At 58.4% G+C, this 20,726-nt stretch overlaps 2 protein-coding genes across 2 annotated transcripts in view; one reads left to right on the forward strand and one right to left on the reverse strand.

Moving 5' to 3' along the window:
• Positions 1 to 1,855: 1,855 nt before the first annotated feature.
• GAREM2 (GRB2 associated regulator of MAPK1 subtype 2) lies at positions 1,856 to 12,142 on the forward strand. Its single transcript, XM_040992940.1, has 6 exons — positions 1,856 to 1,967; positions 4,231 to 4,371; positions 7,897 to 8,027; positions 8,577 to 9,647; positions 10,420 to 10,589; positions 10,929 to 12,142. The coding sequence occupies exons 1-6, from the start codon at positions 1,856 to 1,858 to the stop codon at positions 11,959 to 11,961; spliced, it is 2,658 nt and encodes an 885-aa protein (XP_040848874.1). The 3' UTR covers positions 11,962 to 12,142.
• Positions 12,143 to 14,189: 2,047 nt separating this feature from the next.
• The window catches only part of HADHA (hydroxyacyl-CoA dehydrogenase trifunctional multienzyme complex subunit alpha), a 47,620-nt gene continuing 41,083 nt past the window's right edge, over positions 14,190 to 20,726 (reverse strand). Inside the window, exons 14-20 of the mRNA XM_040992941.1 lie at positions 19,580 to 19,666; positions 17,479 to 17,619; positions 16,777 to 16,845; positions 15,972 to 16,167; positions 15,432 to 15,546; positions 14,792 to 14,937; positions 14,190 to 14,706 (exon numbers count right to left, since the gene is read on the reverse strand). Of these exons, the coding sequence (XP_040848875.1) occupies positions 14,561 to 14,706; positions 14,792 to 14,937; positions 15,432 to 15,546; positions 15,972 to 16,167; positions 16,777 to 16,845; positions 17,479 to 17,619; positions 19,580 to 19,666 (900 nt within the window). The 3' untranslated portion in view covers positions 14,190 to 14,560. The remainder of the gene's footprint in view (positions 14,707 to 14,791; positions 14,938 to 15,431; positions 15,547 to 15,971; positions 16,168 to 16,776; positions 16,846 to 17,478; positions 17,620 to 19,579; positions 19,667 to 20,726) is intronic.

Raw genomic sequence — 20,726 nt, forward strand, 5'->3', positions numbered from 1 at the left:
CGGCAGGCTCTGTGGAGTGGGACAGGTGAGGAGCAGAGTTGCCAGGGTTTGGTGCTGGAGAAAAGATCTCTATCTGATGTCCTTAGCCAGGAGAGGGAAAAGACAAGTGGAACAGGCGTTCATGTGACTGCTGAAAGGGAGGTGGCTGAGAGTGCCTTGGCGGGCAGAGTGGGCAAGGCTGGGTGAGGGACTCAGGCAGCCCTCCACTGCAGGAGTGGCCTTCTCCTCCCCCGGGGGTGGGGAGAGCTGGGCAACTGGAGAACCACAGACCCCAGCACAGTTTACACCTGCTGTCTGCAGTTGGGGTCCTGCCTGTCATCCTGGCCCAGCAGGCAGGTGGTAGCACCTAGTTGTTCCCCAAAATATCCCATTTGGATGATGGGAATCCCCACACACTGGAGCCCCTTCAGGTTGGGAAAGGAGAGGGTTCCCTTTTCATTTGTGTTGCTCCCTTCAGCTTTCAGGCACCACTTCAGGCCCCATTCCCCCTTGAGACATGCCGCCACTTTTCATCTTTCCTTTCCTTGCGTCTTTTTTAAAAAACCACATCTTTGTGTTTGAAAGGCAGAGTGGTACAGAAATAGAGACACAGGTCTTCGAGCTGCTGGTTCACCTTCCAAATGTGTCCAACCAGGTGGAAGCCAGGCCCCGGGGGTTCCATCCTGGTCTCCCCCGTGCTTGCAGAGACCCAAGCCCTTGAGCCATCTTCTGCTGCCCTTCCAGGTGCGTCAGTGAGGAGATGGATCGCAACTGGAGCTGCCGGGATTGGAGCAACGCTCCTATGGGACCCTGCCATGGCAGGTGTCCCAGAAGGCCAGCCCCCCCTCTCTCTCTCTCTCTCTCTCTCTCTCTCTCTCTCTCTCTCTCTCTCTCTCTCCCTTTAAGTTTTATTATTCATCCAAAAGGCAAACTGACACGGAGCGAGCTTCGATCAGCTGGTTCATTCCAACATTTCTGGGAATTCACTGTAGGTCTTCTACTGGGCTGACAAGGGCCCAAGCATCTAGGCATCCACCCGGGGTGCTCAAAAGTAGGATTCCAGCTGGGCACTAAGACACAGGCGATGGGCATTCCAGTGGCTGTTTAACCCACCTGGGTCCTCTTTTTCCTGGAAATGACGCCACCCTTGCAGGCCAAGGAGAGCGCAAAGCACACGGGAAGTAAGGGCTGGGGTTCACGCGCAGACCCAGAGACACCCTCCCTCCCTTCCTGTACAAGGAGCTGAGCGTCTCTCCACTGACCACTGTCTGGGGATCAGGCTCCATGCTCTTCACCTAGGGTTCTGGGCGGTGGGGACATGGGGCTCCTCTGCGGCCCCCGACCACCGGCAGAGGGCACCGCACACGCGCCTCGAGGGACCGGTCGACCTGTAGACCTCAGGCTTCGGGAAGAGATCCTCGAGGGGAAGGCGGGCAGGGCAGGACAGTTCTCATGTGGGGATCGGAGAAGGGCGGGGACCCTGGGACGACCAGGACCAGAGGACACCGGGCAGGTTGCTCGTCCAGCTTCAGGGTCTCCACTAGCGCGCCGAGAGGCGCTAAGGCCAGGCAGAGGCCGGGGGCTCCGGGATGCCCGATCGGTGCTGGGTTCGAGTCCTGGATCCCCCTGCTCCGCGGGCCGGCGGGGCGGGCCTGGCGCGGGGCGGTCGGGCAGGCGGGCAGGCGGGCAGGCGGGCGCCGCGGGGGTGGGGCGAGGGGCGGGCGCGGGGCCCGCGGGAGGCCGACACGTGACGCTGCGCCCGGCCCCGCCGCCCCGGAGCTACACCGCGGCTCCAGAGGTGACGGGCACCGGAGCCCGGCGGCGCGGGACTGGCCGTCGGGGCCCCGGGACGGCGGGCCCCCGGCGCGCCCATGCCATGGAGAAACTGGCGGCCGGATTGGCCGGCTTGCGCTGGAGCATGGGCGCCTTCCCGCTCGATCTCATCGTCAGCCGCTGCCGCCTGCCCACGCTCGCTTGCCTCGGGCCAGGTACCGGGGTGCGGGAAAGGACTGGGTCCCTGGGAAGCCGAGGTTAACCGCCTTCCCCCAACCCTGGCTGGGGCGGCGGGGCCCTGCCTGTGCGCCGCCCGGGGGAAGGGAAACCCGGGAGCTACCACGAGCACGGAGTCCACTGCTGGGCCCCCCACGCTCAGGCATAGGGTCAAAAGGCCTGGGGGACAGGGCTAGCGATAGAGTTCCTGGCGTCGCTGGATCCCCGAGCGCGGTCAAGCCTGGTGCCCGCCCCGTCGGTGCGCCCCTGTCCGGCCACCCTAGGACCCCCTGCTTCCGCTGGGCCCCCTCCATCCCTTTGTCTTCGCCTCTCACCCCTGGGGCTTCGGGCTCTCTGCAAGTTCCTCCACTCCCTACCTCTGCCATCTCCTGGCCTCGCTAGGTCACTCATTTCAGCGTCCTTCTTTCGTGTACCCCCGGGAGTACTCTTGGGTCCCTGAGGTGCACAGGCCACTTTCAGAGCGGGGTGGAGCAAGCGGACGTTGTGGCTGGGGGATCCCGCCCTCCCCCCCGCCCTCCCTTACTCCTCCTTCCACTTGTTCCTGGGACTTTGCAGATGGGACCATGCATGGGGGGCCAGAGAGAGCACACCCCACAAAGGTGGCATGGAGTGAGGAAACTGTGGAGAGCAGGGTGGAGAGGGGGGCGGCTTGGTTGGGGGAGGGGCTGGAGCTGGGGCTGGCAGCCAGGCCGGGGGTTTTGTGTGTGAGAAGAATAGGGGTTTGGCCCGCGTTGGCACACTCGCTTCCCTGCATGCTAATGGGGCTGGTGGCCGCAGCGGCTGGGCTGGGCACTGAGAGCCTCGGTGAGGCCCGTGCAGGCCCTTGGTGGACGCAGATGAGTTGGGTCATCGGGCAGGGGTGCCCGATGGTCCAACAGCGTCATGGTCGCAGGCATGGTCAGTGAAGGATCCTGGGTTTGTCTGTGTGTGAATGGGATGAGAAGCCTTAGTTCCCTCTTGGCACCTCTCCCTTGCCTGCTACTGCTTTGGAGGGGGCACCCTTCCTGGCAGAAGCTCTTCATGGAATGGGTATGTGTGTCCAGAACAACTGGCATGATGGCCTACTCTCTTTCTGTCTGTGGCAGGACTGGATGGAGGCCGTGGCTGGCATGGGAGCATGTCTGATCAACACTGTTTGTCCCCAAATGTTGTATACATCTCTGTCAGGAGGGTTGCTGTTTTGGGGGGCGGATCCTGGGGTGCCTGGTCCCCATCCCTGGCTGTTGTGGTTGGGCGGCTGGTGGTCATAACCCACGGCTAATGTGTATGTGTGTGCATGGCTGTAGTCTGTGCCCAGGGGAGGTGTCTTCAGGTCATGCCTAGCACCCCCTCCACCCCGATATACAGACACACATGCACACACTTTGCAGAATCCCCAAGCTTCCCAGGAAGCCATTTCCCAGTGGGTGGGGTGGCGGGAATTCCGTAGCTTGTGTCTGGGGGGCTGGGAGGAAGAGTGTACACACACACACACACACACACACACACACAGAAATACTCCCCACCCCCCGCCCTGCCATCCACCAGCTGCCCAGTGGCCTCCTGGAAACCAGCCTCCCTCCTGCTCCCCTGGAAACCGTTGCTGGGTTTGGAGCCTGTGGGGCAAGGCCCCTCCCAACTTCCAACACCTCTGCCCCTGTGTGGGTTGCCCCCGTCGCTGAGCTCCTGGCTCCTGCCTGTAAGACCTGCTTCCCCCTCCTTCCCCTGGCCCTCCAGTCACTGTAACCAGGAGGACGTGAATTGGCAGAGGGAGAGCGGAAAAGCGCTTCTCTGGGATGGCTCTGGCATCTGGGGAATCTCCCCCTCTCCTCTGAGGCCCCTGGGTGCAGCAGACTGCCCACAGCCAAGAGCAGCAAGTCCAGAGTGGGACCCTCTGTGCCTGCCCACTGGAGTTCCCTAGGGCCCTGGGGCTCTCCTGGCAGGGGCCCACAGCATCCATTCCTGCCAGGCCAAAGCATGGAGGACCCAAAGCTCCTGAGCCCCCTGCAGGGTTGCCTCTCACCTCTCTGCGAGTCCCCACTGCTCCCCCTCTTCTCGCTTCCCCAAGGGCCTGGGTGCACGCACTGTGGCAGGTCAGCACAGGTCACAGCTGGCAGCTGCTGGTCCCTGGAGCCTGGCTGACATGGCCGGGGTCATGGTGGGGAGGTGAGGTCATCCCTGCGTGCTCTTCCAGCCCCTGCTTATCTCCCCTCTCTTTCCTTCTTCCCCTACCCTCCCTCACTTCTCCCTCTCACCTCTCAGGGGAGTATGCGGAGGGCGTCAGCGAGCGAGACATCCTGCTCATCCATTCCTGCCGCCAGTGGACCACGGTGACAGCCCACACCCTGGAGGAAGGCCACTATGTCATCGGGCCCAAGATTGACATCCCTCTCCAATACCCAGGTGTGCCCAACTGGGGGCCGGGCACACAGCCTTGGGGGAGGGTGTTCCTGCACCTGCAGGAGGCAGGGCTGACAGGTATGGACAGGAGCAGAGTGAACAGCTGATTGTTTCTGTGCTGTTGCCTGGAGCCCTGGGTTCCTGGAGAGGTGGCTCGCGGATCCACATCTTTTTCAGGAATAGATTTGACAATAACGACTAAAAACATGCCCACATCCCTCCAGTGTTCACAAGCCAAACCTTCCCCCCTTATCCGCCTTCTTCGCACAGAGCCCCAAGAGAACATTTGTTGGGAGCTTCCTCCAACTCCCAACTCCCCAAACCCAGGCAGGAGTGCTCAGGGCCTCAGGGCTGCACCTGGCAGCTCGACTTCTGCTGCCCATAACTCTTGTTTTCACCCGGGGACTTAACAAGTGAGCGTTGACGCGTTGGGATTTCACATGATATTGGTGGGATCCAGCCTACTCTCAAGAGTGAAGGTGCGCTCCCTGCTGCACAACACCGGAACTGCAGGGCTGTTGTTGCTGCCTGGCGCCCTTTGTAAGCCCAGGACCCTACAGCGTCTGTATTCCCCACACTGGACTGAAACACCCCACCTGGCTCTTGGTCTCCCCAAGTCTCCTGGAGCCAGTGGGACAGACTGGGCTCCATACTCAGGCTGCTGCACACTGGCACGACCCTGGGCAGTGGGTACCTCCATTTCCCTGCACCCCATTAACAGATGACTGTCTCAAGTATCCCTCCCACCTGGCTCTCTTGTGGGCCTGTGGCCTCTTGAAGTTGCCTGAAGAAGGGGCCCCAGATTGTTGGCTTTCTGGAGTTCAGAGAAGCAATTGTGGGTGAAAGCCCTGGCAGAACTGTGACTTGGGGGGCTATGTCTGGTTCACTGTGTTATAAGGCCTTGGGAGACCAAGGCATGGCAGCTCTTAGGGGATCCAGCTCCAGGGCTCCCAAACCTGCCTTGTACCTCTGTGGTGGTGATAGGATGGCCCTAGGTCCCCATATTTGCTTGTAGCGGGAAGGGAAAGTGGAGACCAGGAACAGGGGGAGGGGCTGGTGAGTTAACAGGGGAGTCTCTGAGTGCAATGATTCCACCTAATGAATTAATAATGGCCCTGGGCTGGCAGGGTGGCCGGCAGTGGACTGTGAAGACAGCCTCAGCCAAGGTGGGGGAGGGGAGACGATGCAGGCAGTGCCCCTTCTAAGTGGGCGGGAGGTGCTGTCTGGCAACCCTGGAGCCTGTAAGATGCTGTTTCTCCAAAAGTCAGGGACACCTGCTCTTTCCACCATGGGTGTCTTCCTAGAGTGCCGTGCCACTCCCCAGCACTTGGCACATGCACCCTGAGCCAGATAGTCAGCTTCTATTTTACAGATGGGACAGTTGAGGTCCTGGGAGTCAGGGATTTGCCCAAGGTCATCCAGCTGGCCAGGTCTGACTTTAGAGCCTGTGCTGTCACCTCCACCCAGTCTATTAAGTGTGAGCTATGGAGTTGACGCCAGGAGTGGGGAGTGGGAGGAGAATGAGAGCCTGTGCCAGCGGTCAAGGGAAGGCTGAGGGGACATAAATGTGTCCTGGGAGGGCAGGGACAATGTGGAGGGACTGCCAGGGCAAGGCAGGCCCCTGGGGGTGCAGGAGACTGAGCAACCGCCCAGGGCTCCCACCTAGCAGGAGTCAGGAGAGGAAGCTGTAGGGGGAAGAGGCGGCTGGCCGTGGCTGGGTGTCAGTCCCGGGAGGTCTCCCTTCCTTCCACCCAGCAGTAATGGCCACCGCTGGGCTCTGGGCTGTGGCCAGGGGGGTTGTGCTGGGTGCCATGGTTACATCGATCTTCCCTGCCACATCCTCCCCCAGTTCCAGCCCTGACTTGGCTCTGAATCTCCCCCACGGTGGTGGTGGTGGTGGGGGCGGGGAGAGTGGCAGCCACTTCTCACTGCCTGGCTGCTTGCAGTGGGGGTGGGGGAAGGCTACTCCTGGTCAGTTGATGGCAGACTTCAGCGCCTGCTCCTTGACACCCCAAACTCAGCTCGTTACCTAGCTCCCTCTCCTTGTATCCCTGCCACCTTCCAGGGTTGTGGGTGGGCTAGAGCCAGGAAGATCCTGGAGTGTTTGGGGTAGGACAGGGCACCCTCCCAGCTTGCCTCTGTTCTCCCCTCGTGTCTCTGTGTTGTCCCTTCTCTCCTTACGCTGAAGTGCTGCTGCTTCACGCCCCGCCCTTGCCTCCTTGCCCTGCACACCTGCACGGGTGTCCATGGAACACCCTGCAGTTCTCCCCCATGGCCCCACAATGTGCTCCTGCTGGGTCCCAGCCTTTGCTTGGCAGCTGTGCCATTGCTGCGGGGGAGAGGGGACCAGATTGGTGGCCTGAGGACAGCACCCCTCCTTCCTTCATGTCTACTCTCTCAGTCCCCCTTCCAGTATCTGGTGGTCTGTTTTTCTTTTGACTCTTCCCTGAATGCTGGGTCATTTGCCTGCTCCCTACCCCGGTTTCCCCCTCAGCCTCCTCCCCTCCAGGCACCAGCATGTCAGGCAAGGCAGGCGGTCTCCATGTGGGATGTCTGCACTGTGCAATCACTCCCACTCCTCTGCAGCTCAGTGACACCTCTACAACACAGTCTCCCTTTCGCTTTTTGTCCCCAGGCTGTGGTAGCAGGGGTTGTGGTAGCCCCTGTAGGGCTGTGATGCATAAGGATCCTGCAGGGATGCTTGCAGGATAAACACAAGTGGGAGTGACACATCCCTGAGAACTGGGGACACTGCACCTGTCATTGTGTCACCTGTGCCAGGCTCCTCCCACAGTATCACACCTAGGAAGAAGCTGCCCAGTGGATGCCTGGACATTTTGTGCTCCTGAAGTGGGCACAAAAGAGGCATAGCACGAGCTGACAGTTACGTACGTGGGATTCGGGTTAGGTCATTAAAGTCCATATTTGTGGGAAGTGGCTTTACTAGGTTCATGTCAAAGGCCTCTGGATTGGTGGATTGGAGGTTAGGACAGGGTAGGACTTGGGAATACACTTTTGGGCTCAGAACAGCCCTTCTGAAGCCCCCAAGGCCTGGGGCAGGGGCTCTATTCTGCCTAAGGCAAGTGTTTGGGCTTCAGAGCCAGCCAGGGACTTTGATCTCTTATCCTGACCCCTCAGATCCTAAAGAGGCTGAGGGCCTTGCTTAGGGTCCCAGTGGGTCGGAGATCAGCCAGGAGACATGCCAGGAGCTGGTGACTGGACCTGGTGTCGTGTGGATGGTTGGCCAGAGGCCAGCTTTGCGTCCAGGAATTTGGGGCCAGTTGGCACAGGGTTTCTGTAAGCAGGTCCTGCTGGCCTTGTGTGCACCCACTGGCTTTGGGTGAGGCTGGATGCCTGTTCTGGGGGGAACATAGCGTGTTTCTTTGCTAAGGCTGTGCAGTGCCCACTCATGCCTGGACAGAATTGCCTTTTGGCTTCTAAGTTCTGTCTGAGATCGGTGTAGCAAGCAGAGGGGCCACCAGGGCTCCATGCAGGTACACCCCAGCAGCTGTACTTCCTCCTGCACAGGGAAGTTCAAGCTCTTGGAGCAGGCGAGGGACGTGCGGGAACCAGTGAGGTATTTCAGCAGCGTGGAGGAGGTGGCCAGCGTCTTCCCAGACCGCATCTTTGTGATGGAAGCCATCACCTTCAGCGTCAAGGTCAGTCCTTGACCCCTTCCCTGGGCAAGGGGAGGAGGAGTTAGCCAGTCAGAACGGAGAGAGGTACTGAACATGGCTTTGGGTGGCACTTGCCAGAAAGGCCCAGCAGGGGGCCCAATACTTCTCCTGAAGAGTGCAGCAGCAGGAGAGCATGAGTGCATGTGGGGTCATGTACCCCACTTTGAGGCCTTTTCAGGTAGCACTGGCTGCAAGGGTGCAGTGCCCACTGGGCTCCTGTTTACAAGTCCTTTCCTTTCTTTCCACCGGTTCCTCTTGGCTGGGTGAGCAGCACAATGGGCTGGCCCACACGGGCATCTCACTGGCCCGAGGTTCTGTAACTCCCCCAGCAGCAGCTGGCAGTCACAGTCGCCACAGGAGGTAGCACAGGGTCTCGGAGGCAGTGCAGCCAAGACCCAACAGCTGCCAGGGGCCACTCTGGATCTGTTTTTGGGTGGAGAGGGCCGCAGAGAAGGGCTGCTGTGCCCTTCCCTGCCATGGCTTTCCATGCAGGCCCAGGCTGAGGCCCTACCCTCTCTCTGGGGTCCCCAGGTGGTGTCTGGTGAATTCAGCGAGGACAGCGAGGTGTACAACTTCACGCTGCACGCGGGAGACGAGCTCACCCTTATGGGCCAGGCGGAGATTCTGTGCGCCAAGAGCACCAAGGAGCGTTCGCGCTTCACTACGCTCCTGCGCAAGCTGGGCCGGGCCGGGGCGCTGGCCGGGGTGGGCAGTGGTGGCCCAGGGACTGCCGGGGGCTCGGGCAGCAACGGCGGCGGGGCGGGGGCTCGGCCCATCAAAGGCAAGATGCCCTGCCTCATCTGCATGAACCACCGCACCAATGAGAGCCTGAGCCTGCCCTTCCAGTGTCAGGGCCGCTTCAGCACACGCAGCCCGTTGGAGTTGCAGATGCAGGAGGGCGAGCACACGGTGCGCGCCATCATTGAGCGTGTGCGGCTGCCAGTGAACGTGCTGGTGCCCAGCCGGCCTCCGCGCAACCCCTACGACCTGCACCCAGTGCGCGAGGGCCACTGCTACAAGCTGGTCAGCATCATCTCTAAGACCGTGGTCCTGGGGCTGGCGCTGCGCCGCGAGGGCCCGGCGCCGCTGCACTTCCTGCTGCTCACCGACACACCACGCTTCGCGCTGCCCCAGGGCCTGCTGGCGGGGGACCCGCGCGTCGAGCGCCTGGTGCGTGACAGCGCCTCCTACTGCCGCGAGCGCTTCGACCCAGACGAGTACTCTACCGCCGTGCGTGAGGCGCCCCCCGAGCTCGCCGACGACTGCGCCAGCCCGCGTCGTGGACGCCTCTGCCTGCCCGCGCTGCGCGCCCCCGTACCCACCCGCATCCCCGGCCCGCTCGTGCCTGCCCCTGCGACTGCCCCTGCCGGCGATGGCGACCAGGAGTACGTGAGCCCGGACTGGGCTGCCGCCAACACTGCCGCACCACCCGCGGAGATCCCCTATGAAGAGCTGTGGGCACACCAGGCTCCTGAGAGCCTCGCTGAGGCCCGCACGCGGCCGCTGCCCCCTGGGCCCGACCTAATCTCCTTTGGGGCTCCCATGCCACCATCGCGTAGGGAGCTCGAGACGCCGCCTCCTGTCCCTCCCAAGTCCGAGGCGGTGAGTGTCCAGCCAGAGGCTGTCCTGCTGCCTCAGTGCCCAAGTGCAGGACAGTCTGTGGTGTGATGCTGCGGGGAAGACAGAGAAAGACCCAACCACAGCGGTGTGCGGGCCTCACACAGGGCAGGGGCATTATGGGCGTACATCACCCTGGTAGGCCCTTGGCCTCTGAGGATGTGGCACAAGCCCAGGCCCCGTGACCTAGAAGGTTCTGTGGAACAGGAGTCCTTGGCCAGGGAAGAGAAGGCTCCACTGGGTAGAGACTCAGAGCATATCCAAGGCTCTGACAAGTCCTGCATGAAGAAAACCTGTTTTAACCAGAATTTCCCAAACACACCTGCCTCACAGGACAGGTCCTTCTCTGGTGATGCCTGTCACCATTCCCGAATCGGCTCTGGGGATCTGCCTGTGAGGAGGGAACCCGACTTCACAGGCTTCCCTTCCCTCTGCCCCAGGGTCACACTCTTCCTCTCTTGTTCCCTGGGTTGGGAGGGAGACCACCTGGGGTTGTCCCTCATCTACTTGTGATTAGTTTCCAAGGCAATAAGAGACTGTGCGTGTGTGTTGGGGTGCTGCAGGTGGGGGAAATATGTCCCACCTTTTCACTAAGAGGCAGCGGAGTGGGGTGGTGGGTGGCATTTGGGCTGCAGGGCAAAGCAGCTATTGGCAAAGTGGGTTACAAGTCAGTCCCTAGAGCCTGCCTGACCCAGCTGCTGGGGAGAGGGTGTGGGGAGGAGTGGCCGATCAGGGTCATGGCCCCCTCTACTTGCAGGTGAAGGAAGAGTGTCGCTTGCTCAACGCGCCACCTGTGCCTCCGCGGGGTGGCAGTGGCAGTGGCCAGCTCTCCGGCAGCCCCCCGGTGCCCCCTCGCTTCCCCAAGCTGCAACCTGTCCACTCCCCCAGCTCCAGCCTCTCTTTCTATTCTGCTGGCCTCCAGGATGGGTGAGTCCTCATTTTTCTTTATCCTGGGCATGGAGGGGTGATTGGAAGGCTGGGGTCCGGGTGGGCTCAGGCAGGCCTGGCACAGTCTAATGGCACACGCAGCAACTGGGGAGAGGCCCCTCCCCCAGTTGCCCCAGCAAGTTTCTTTCGTAAATTGGTGATAGGAATTGGCTGTAGGGGAGGATGCCCCTTGCCACTGTAAAGTGCCTGTTGAACTCAGTTTAATTTTCCCTTTGTGCTCTTTGCTCTGGGTTGGGGATGCTGGGAGGAAGGCCTGGTGGTCCCTGGGGTGGGGTCTCAGGGCCTGACCAGGCCTGGTGGGTCTGTGTCTCCTTACAGGGCAGGCTCCCGCAGTGGTAGTGGCTCCCCATCCCCGGATGCCTACTCCCTCTATTGCTACCCATGCTCCTGGGGAGACTGCAAGGCGGGCGAGTCCCCCAGCCGGCCACCCCCAGGACCTCTTCCCTCCACCACACAGCCGGGCCAGGCCTCCCGGGTTCCCACAGAGTCACTGAGCACTAGAGCTGCTGCCGTTCTGGGGGCAGACGTTCCCAGCAAGGCCTTGCATGGCTGCCTGCCTGCGTTCAAGCCCTCTCACCCTCCAAAACGCTTCATGCCCTTTGGAGCCCTCAATCCCTTTTCTGGCCCCCCCTACCCATCAGGCCCTGCAGTGGCCACCTCTTCCGGGCCCACTAATGCCTCGGGCCCACTGGCTACCTCCAGCCCTGCTTATTCTGCACACCCAGCCTCCCCAGGCCAAGCCTACCTACCTGCTGCCCCCTCCTCCTGCCCACCCTCCTTGTCTTCTTCCTCTGAGTGGCAGGAAACATCCCTGGAGCCCCTGGAGCCCTTCGAGCTGGGCCAGGGTATTTCTGCTGAGCCCGAGCTGCTGTGCTGTCCAGAGCCCCGAGCAGTGGGGGCCCCTGGGCCCTGCCTCTCGCCACTTGGCTCCACCAAGGCCTTTGAGCCTGAAGGTTTGGTCGTGCGGCAGGTTCCCACCCCGCTGTCACCAGCTGCCCTTCCGGGGTCTGAGGCAGGTGGGGCACGACTCTTCCTCTCGCAGGGGCGCCTAGATGGGCCCCCAGGCAGTCCCCGGGATGGAGCTGTGGGCTCTGGCAGCCGGGAGTCCTCATCGCCATCGTCGTGGCAGCCCCCTGCTGACCTGTCTGCGCTCTCCCTGGAGGAAGTGTCGCGTAGTCTGCGGTTTATCGGACTCTCGGAGGATGTGGTGAGCTTCTTTGCTCGCGAGCGCATCGACGGCAGCATCTTCGTGCAGCTCAGCGAGGACATCCTGGCAGACGACTTTCACCTCACCAAGCTGCAGGTCAAGAAGGTTATGCAGTTCATCAAAGGCTGGCGGCCCAAGATCTGATCCAGCCAGCCTGGGACTGCCCAGCACCAATGACAGAGCCCCTGGGAACCTGGCTGTAGGGAAGGTCTGAGCTAAGACCCAGGCCACTCAAGAGTGCCTACTCTGACTGAGCCACAGTGGGAGCCCTGCCTGGAGTGCACAGAACATATGGGTGGGGACTGGAAGCACCACGCTGGCCTTAGCAGTGACCTTGTGATCCTAGGCCACAGGCCTTTGGTGACCTCTGAAGCTCACTGATTCAGGCTGGAAAGGGAGGACAACAGTGCCTAATTCAAGCACACATTCCCCAAGTGCCCAGCCTCCTTTGCGCTCGGTGGGCTTCTTGGCCTAAAAGTGCCCAAGTCAGGGCTACTGATTTCTGTGCCTCCGACCCTTTTTGCTCCCTCCTGTCTCCCATTCGGGGTTTAGGAGTCTCCCTATAAGCACAGGTGAATGAAGCCTGAGCCCCATGCCATGGTGCCTGGAGCCTCCCCTCTGGCTCCAGTCCTGATATGCCAGCTTGGAAGCACACAGTGCTACTGTTGGCCTGTCCAGGGAGGTGCTCCTTGGTGGTGCCCCAGCTCTGTGCATACCTCATTGTGACCACCCACCCCCTACCTTGGTCTCCAGAGATCAGCTCTGAACCAGGGCAGGTCTGAAGAGCTGAAGCAACTAGGTGGCTGATTTCCCTTGTGCTCAGCTCCTGCCCCGTCTGGTTCTGATGAACATAGTCCTGCCTTGTGCTGTGGCACTGGCAGTTGGGAGAGAATGCTCGGTTGCACGGACAACCCACTTCTCCCTTTCCCTGGAGCTCAGTTTTGTGCTTGGTCACAGGCTTTGGGACAGATTTTTGTGTCCTTGGATCCCAGGTGTGGGCGGCATGTTTGGCCCTCAGAGTGGTCACTGCACATCACCATCCCTCATGCTCACCAGTGCCAGGGCCCCAGGGCGGCCTGCCTTCTCTGCCCTCCCTAATCTACCTAGATATTTATTTCCTCCAGTTTTTATCTTAGCAGTAGCAGCCAAGCTATGCTGGCGCCCATGTCCCAGCAGGGGAATAGGGCACAGGAACTGGTGTGCAACACCTCTAATGAATCTTGAAGGACCAGTGGAATAAATGCCAGCCTGCTGATGGCTGGTGCAGGTGCAACTCTGAGGGTCAGTTGCTTGCTTTGAGGGCTGTGGGTCTTGGCAGACCCCACGTGCGTCCTGACAGGCGAGAACCTTAGAGTATCATGGGCACAGGGCTGGCTCAGATTCCTGGAGGCAGCTGGCTGTGGTCCCGAGTCTGGTTTACCCTTCAGGACCCCACTGACTCCCATGATGGTTCAGAGAGTCACACTCACCTTGTACTGCTGAAGAGATCCCAATGTCAAAGGGAATGTCCGGCCTGGCAGAACGCTCGCTTTCAGGCTCACAGACTTCTGGGTGTAGAAGCCTGTAATGGCTTTGGAGTGCATGGCCTGTTCGCTGCTTTTTACTCCTCACCCAGAGAGCCTCGCTCAAGGTGAACTTCAGGGTCCAGCTCCTAGCAGCCTGCAGTGCCAAGTTGGGTCCATGCTGAGTTGCCTGCCTGCCAGACCCAACCACGGAGCCAGAATCAGGGCAGGACATGGAGTCCTGGTAGCGGGGGGCATCTAAAAATGTGCCAGGGGCTGGTCTGTGATCTGCACATACATTCTCAGTGTGCCTCCTGCTTGACCAGGCCTAGTCGAGGTCCAGTGCCACTTACCTGACCCGGCCACTACTTCTGCCAGAACACAAGGAGGAATGTTCCACACATGGAATAGGGGGAGGGCAGGCAAGTGGAGATCACAGCAGAGAGCAGGTGGCATGGCCTGGGGGAGTGTTCCCATGCTGCCCACATCCCTGTGCAGGTATGTCCCACCTCCACAGCTAGAGTGCCCAAGGCATGTAGGAGTGCTGGGTGGCATAAACTGCACCCTGACAAGTGCACTGGGTCTGATCAGATGGCAGGATGTCTAATCTGGGAAAATGGGGCTTCTACATCCTGGTGTACCAGCTGCTTATGTTCCTGCTATCCTGGCTAACCGAGGTCACTTCCCGAGGGAAGCCCAACCTAGCCAGGATTTCAGTGGCTTCAGGCATGTTCATTCCCTTTCTCATGCCCTGGCTGCCTCTGAAAGAGGGCTATCTGGAACCCTCTAGCATGGGGCTTTAATCCAGCTCACCTCCTGAAGGAGGGTTTAGACTAGAAGCACAAAGACAAGGAAGGAAGAAGCAGAGGCTGAGGGGTCTGGTTTTATTGTTGCCCTGTGTTGGCTGGGTGTGGAACTGCCCTCACTATGTTGGCCACCACAGCCCCCTGAAGGAAGAGACAGCAAAGGTGGCTCCAGAGGGCTTGGACTGGCCACTCTGGGCCTTGGGGCTGACCAAAGGAGCCCAGTGGGTCCTGCCTTCCAGCACGAAGTGCAAACTACGTCACAGTCAGACTTCATTGGGAGGGAGATGTGGTCCAAGCTGAAGGCACTTTAATCAAGCAGCAAACCCTAGGCCACCGCATGTCCTCCTCCTGGTCTTATGCGAATACCAGACAGTGTCCAAGGAGCAGCAGCCTGGCCAGTGGCAGGGGTGGGTGGTGCGCTGGGCAGCGAGCTGCTCACTGGTAGAACTTCTTGCCTGGGCTGTTGGCATGGTCAATCAGCAGCTGGCATGGGGTGAACTGCTGGCCATAGGCAGCCTCGTATTTGCGGAGTCGGTCCACTACCTTCTGAGCACCGAACAGGTCCACGAAGTGGAAGGGCCCTGGACAGCAGAAAGGCACTCAGTGGAAGGGGCAGCAAGCAGAGCTCTGGGGCCAGGTGAACCCCTCCCATCCTGCAGGACCAACCTCCTAGGAAGGGCGGGAAGCCAAGCCCGAAGACAGCTCCAATGTCTCCCTCGGCGGGTGTGGCTAGGATCCCTTCCTGCAGGCACATGACTGCCTCGTTCACAAACCTTGTTAGCAGGCGGTACTGGATGTCCTCGTCGGAGGAGCTGAGAACCACAAGACACCGTTAGGCACAGTGCAGAGCAGAAAGGGGACTTTCAGGGGCCAGGGGCTGAGTGTGCAGGGAGGACAGGGGTGGCTGCTCTGCAGAAGAGATGTGCCGGGGCCCCCACCTTTCCCCAGGAAAAAGGGGAGCGGATGTTCTTGGCCCTGAGCCACAGGGAACCCAAATCTCTCAACAGGCCTGCTTCTCGGCCATCTTCTGAGTTCAACATTGGTTAAGTGCTTCCACATGAGAACACGGCTCCAGGAAGGCAGGGGGCCCTGTTGCTGTAGGGACCCTCCCAGGGACAGCACAGTCCACCTGCAGGCCCCATGGAGCCCAGGGAGACTGTGTGAGGCTCCACATGTGTGGAGAGCCAGCACTGGGGACACTCTTCCTCAAGGGTACGAGTGGCAAGGACAGGGAATGGGGCTAGGGCAGCTCTGGACAGCCAGAGACACTGCATTTCCACGCCTGGGGCTCCTTGAGGGCACTTACACCTCGGGTTTGGCAGGCAGCTTCAGACTCGCCAAAATACTGTCCATGTCAGGATTCACATTCTTATTTTTTGAGCCCTCCTGATAGATGTAAAAGCCTTTTCCAGACTTGCGACCTGTAAAAGTAAGCAAAGGCTGTGTTGCTGTCAACTCTTCTCAGAGCCTGGGCCTGAGAATTCTCATTCTGTTGGTTGGATATGAGCTCTGGCTTCTCTTCTGAATTCTGGAATCTCTGTCTCATTCATTCTAGCAGCAGAGCTGGACCTGGGGGCCACCGGGTGAGCTTTAATGTCCAGAAACACAAGGCAGGGGTCAGGTCTTGGAAAAAGCCCCTTCCCAGGGGCCTCCACTGAATCCACAATGCTGACAGGTGGCTAGGCAGCAGTAGCTGCCCAGAAAGCTGGAGTGCTGCCTTTCTCCACGCCTCACTGCCCCCAGAGTAGTTTTCGTAAATCCTGTGACATCCCCAGACTTCCACACCAGCCTGCTCTGACTACGGAGGACAGAGTGGGATTGGCTGTGGTGCCCCGAGCTCACGCACCCAGGAAGCCCTTGGAGACCATCTGCTGCAGCAGCTCCAGGCTCCCGCCTCCGAACCGCTCCCCGAAGGCCTTGCCCAGATCCTCGGCCACATGCTTCGCTACGTCCACGCCGACTTCATCCGCCAGGGTGGCAGCACCCACAGGAAAGCCAAAGCTGGTGCTCAGGGAATCCAGCTTCTTGGGGCCAACACCTTCCTGAGCAACGAGTGAAGGAGGGCATCAGGAGGGGGTATCCCAGGCTCTCCTTCCACCCAAATCTCTCCAGACTGATCCCAAAACAGCTGCTGCAAAAGTTGCTTTTGGGGGCTGCCTGGCCAGGTTCAAGACTGGCTCATGGACCACTGGTGGGAAGGCTAGTCTTTCATAACACCTGACAAATGTGTAGCGCACACTTTTTGTCTGCAATTTTGTCAGCAGGGCAGTTCCACAGCAGACATGGCAGAGGGAGCCGGGGTGGAGCAGGGACCCAGCGCTCTGCATGAGTGGCTGAATGCCCAGCCAGGGAAAGACCTGGCCAGCCACAGAAGTGCACATGTGGCAGGAACACAGGCAGTCCTGGTCAGACCCAGTGGGCCCTGCTATGCAAAGTACTCTCCAGAGGCGAGGCGGGAAGAGCAAAGCTGGAGGAAGCGAAGTGAGCCATTAGCCTTATTGCAGTGTTGGCCCCACAATTCCTGCTACCATGCAGAAGAAGGCACCAAAGGGCCTTCCGGGAGAAGAGGTGGGAGCTGGCAGGCAGGCAGGAAGTATGTCCCCAGCTCTGTGTGCTGGGAGATGACTGGTGCACTTGCGGGCATTCCCTACCTGCAGGATCCGTATGACTTCAGACATCATGGGGGCCAGACACCTGGTGGTGTAGAAGCCAGGTCCATCCTGCAAGGGAGAGAACGTCACCTCACTGCCCATCCCTGCTCCCACTTCCCACTCCTGAGTCCAGTCTCCCCACCTGACATTTCTGCAGAATGTAAGGTGATTTACAAATCTCAATCTGAATTCTTAAAGAAAAGGAGGTTGGCATTTGGCACAGGGGGTTAAGCCGCCACCTGCAATGCCAGCATCCATGTTAGCACTAGCCTGAGGCCCCGATGCTCCTTGCTAATGGCCTGTGCCACTCATGTAGACGATTGGATGGAATTCTGAACTATGAGCTTTAGCTTTAGCTTGTCATAACCTCTGCCATTTGGGGGGTGAACTAGCAGATGAAAACAAATCTAAAAAAAAAAAAAACAAAAAAAACCTTGCAGGGCAGCCACTCCAGGGTAGCCTATTACAGCATATCATTTCATGGTCACCTTCAAGGTTTGCAATGTTAGGAGACTGCCACCCCTGATGCTCCCCATTCCTGCCTCCTCTGGGTGGCACAGAGCTAATACCTCTGTCCATCATGGATACAGTTAAGGGGAAAACCCAGCTAAAGCAGGGCTGATCTGCTAAGAACAAGCATCAGCAAGCCTGGAGGTATGAGGAGTGCTAACCAGAGGCAGCCACTGTCACATGGCCCCTTACCTTAACCACAATAATGAGTTTCCCCTGCTTGAGGCCCACCGCTACAGCTGAAGCAGTCGTGTCCTTGGAAGTTTTCTGGGTAGTGACAATCTCCAGCAGCTGCATCTTGTCCACGGGGGAGAAGTAGTGCATGCCAATGACCTGGCAGGGGAAGTGAGGGCTGGAGATGAGTGTTGGATGAGGCATCTAACATGGTCCCTTCCCACTAGGTGACACTGCGGGGAGGACAGAGCAATACCACTTGATAGGTGGCTTGGTCCCCTATGTTTAGGGAGAGACTACTGGGATCCTCTGGCTTTTCCATTTGCTTCTGAGACATTTGGTCCTCCTACCCGCAGCACAGTAAGTGCCAAAATCACAGCCCCAGCCAAACTGCATTTAGCGGGATGAGGTAGAAAAGTTTTCACTTGCATAACTACTGCCTCTGACAGATTAGCCAACAGGTCTACCCTACGATGAGAGATAGCAGAAGGATTAGGCTGGATGCTGAGTCCTCCCGGGGATTCTGGCACATCCCAAGAAGCCCTCAGCAAACCGAGGGTTATGTGGTCTTCCCAGCAGAGCTGTGAATGATGTCTATCCACCTACCTGGTGCTGAGCCTGCCCCGTCATCAGCTACAGGGAACAACAGCCAGGACTGTCCACCTGTTCCTTAGTCAGACGATGACATGCTCCTTCATCCACTCTCTTATCATCCTGAACTGCTCAGTCTAACTATCAAAGTTAAAAGCAGCAGCTAAGGGTCAGCTGACAAAGGGCAGCAGGGATGCCTCCACAGGCCTGTGTCCAGAGCCCAACCACTGAGCACTACACAACATGATACAGCTATCCCTCAGAGTGTGTTTGACAATGATGGATTCCGGGACCCCAGTGTATTAAAATCCCCAATCAAGCCCTTCCTACAATAGAATCAATGTTCAGCCATCCGAAAATCTTGTCATCTCCACATTACTTCTCACACCTAATACAATGTAAATGCCAAGAGTGGCTGTTACACTGTACCATGTAGGGGTAACACCAAGAAGTGGGAAGTCAGCACATCATCAGTACAGGTGCACCTCCAGAGGATGAGGAAACACTGCGATCACCGGTTAACCCCCAGGGGTTTCTTCACGGCTCTAACACTGGACCTGACTGAGACCATGTCAGCATTTACTGACACAGATAACCCATATATAACAAAACACAGAGGTCTTCAAGCACTCAATGACATTTGATAACTGTATATGCCCTAGAGCAAAACACAATCCTGTCACTCAGAGGGTTGGGCCAAGGGTGAGCATTCATTGTTGATCTCAGTTGAAGCACTGATGGTCCTATTGGGGACAAACTGAGGCAGCTGTTCACCTCACCCAGTTCCCCAGCCAGTGGGTGAGACTGGATAGCTAAGACCCCTGCACGAGTATCATCCTCTGCTCCTGCAGAGGGGGGCAAGAAGCTGGCAGCAAAGGAACAGCAGGGACTCGTTTCACTGCTCTCCGGTAGTGCACCGAGGCTTCAGGGCAGTCTCAGCTGACTGTGCACTGTGCTGCATGGTCAGGCTGCCAGCTGCCATGGCTTCCTGCTGTCTGTGGCCTGCCTCTCTCATGGTCACATCACCTCCCCTTGCTGTGTCAGGAGCCTAAGCCACTCTGCTCTAGCAAGCTGTAAGAGGAGGGACAAACAGGCTTTTGTGTTTTCAGTATAGACTGTGTATGAACAACCACAGCTGCTTAAAGGGATTTTCTGGCTCCTGCCTACCTTTGGCTGAGTCTGGTCAGCTGTAGCTAACTGGTAGCCTCCAGAGAAGGGGGCTGTCTTCTCCTTTCTTGTATAATTTCTCTTTTTCCTTTGATGAATCAGCCCTTCATATCCTGAGTAGATGGTCTCAGCTTACAGTGGCTGCAGCTACCACATATTCTGACCAGAGCTGGCATTATTGAGAAACCGACCCCACAGCCCCCAGACTGCCTGCAGCCAACTCATGTTCTGTGACATCCCTTCTCATTTTAGGGCCAAACTTTGATTGTCTAAATGTAATACCCAAAAGGGATGTGGTCCCAGCTTTCACCAGTGAGCCTGAAGCAGAACACTGCAGGGTGCCCCTCTGCTCGGCACTTACCTTCTCTGGTCTTTTGCTGACAGCAGCAATTTCATTGATGGGGAGAGCAGATGTGTTACTGGCAAAGATACAATGATCTGGAATGACCTGCGGAGAAAAGCAGTTAAGAGCATGTCACGTAAGCCCAGGAGAGGACTGGTGTGCACAGCCCAGCCAATGAGCGATGCCTTGGCCTGCCCGCCTCGTGTGCTGGGAGATGCTCGCTATCAGTCACTTGGACATTGATGGAGTTACCGAGGGGCTTCAGGGCGGGGGCAGGTGCTGATTTGCTCTGTGCCCACTCAACCTTCCTCTAGCAAGGGGTTACCCTAAGGCCATCTAATGGAGACTCCATCTGGTGAATCAAATGTGTCTGATGAACAATGAAAAGATGGCATGAATTGAGCACGGGGTCAATGCCTCTTCCTGTTTAGATCTGCCCTGGAGTCGGGAAGCTTTGACCCTGGGCCCTGCCTTCACCTTCACAAGAACAAGTCACAGGGCCCAGTGTTGTAGCCTAGAGGCTAAAGTCCGCGCCTTGTAAGCATTGGGATCCCATATGGGTGCCAGTTCTAATCCCAGCAGCCCTGCTTCCCATCCAGCTCTCTGCTTGTGGCCTGGGAAGACAGTGGAGAATGGCCCAAAGCCTTGGGACCCTGCACCCATGCAGGAGACCCAGAAGAGGCTCTGGGCTCCTGGCTTTGGATTGGCACAGCTCCAGCCATTGGCAGACACTTGGGGAATGAAAGCAGAGGGAAGATCTTCCTCTCTGTCTCTCCTCTCCATGTATCTGATTTTTCAATAAAAAAAAATAAATCTTATAAAAAAAAAAAACAAGCCACAGTACACACTTGTCTAGCCCCCCGCAGCGCGCTGGACTACACAGCAGCATGACAGTCACCCGCACAAGGCCTGCACACTGATCCCCGGGAGTTGCACATCCCGAGGACAGGCTCGCATTCACACAGCACTCCACCTGGATACCAACTCAATCATGATTTCATCCAGATGCCTGGATGAAAAGCTTGGCAGGCAGCACCCCTGACAAATGCATGTAAATCTAGTAGGAAAGCAAAGTCGAATCACAGAGATGAAAATCATGATCAATTATAGTGGAGATAAAGTACTGCATTCAAATCTTATGATTATTTTTTAAAAAGGTGAAAAG

Source organism: Ochotona curzoniae, unplaced genomic scaffold (genome assembly GCF_017591425.1).
Source record: "Ochotona curzoniae isolate NIBS_2020 unplaced genomic scaffold, NIBS_Ocur_1.0 contig_883, whole genome shotgun sequence".
NCBI lineage: Eukaryota > Metazoa > Chordata > Mammalia > Lagomorpha > Ochotonidae > Ochotona > Ochotona curzoniae.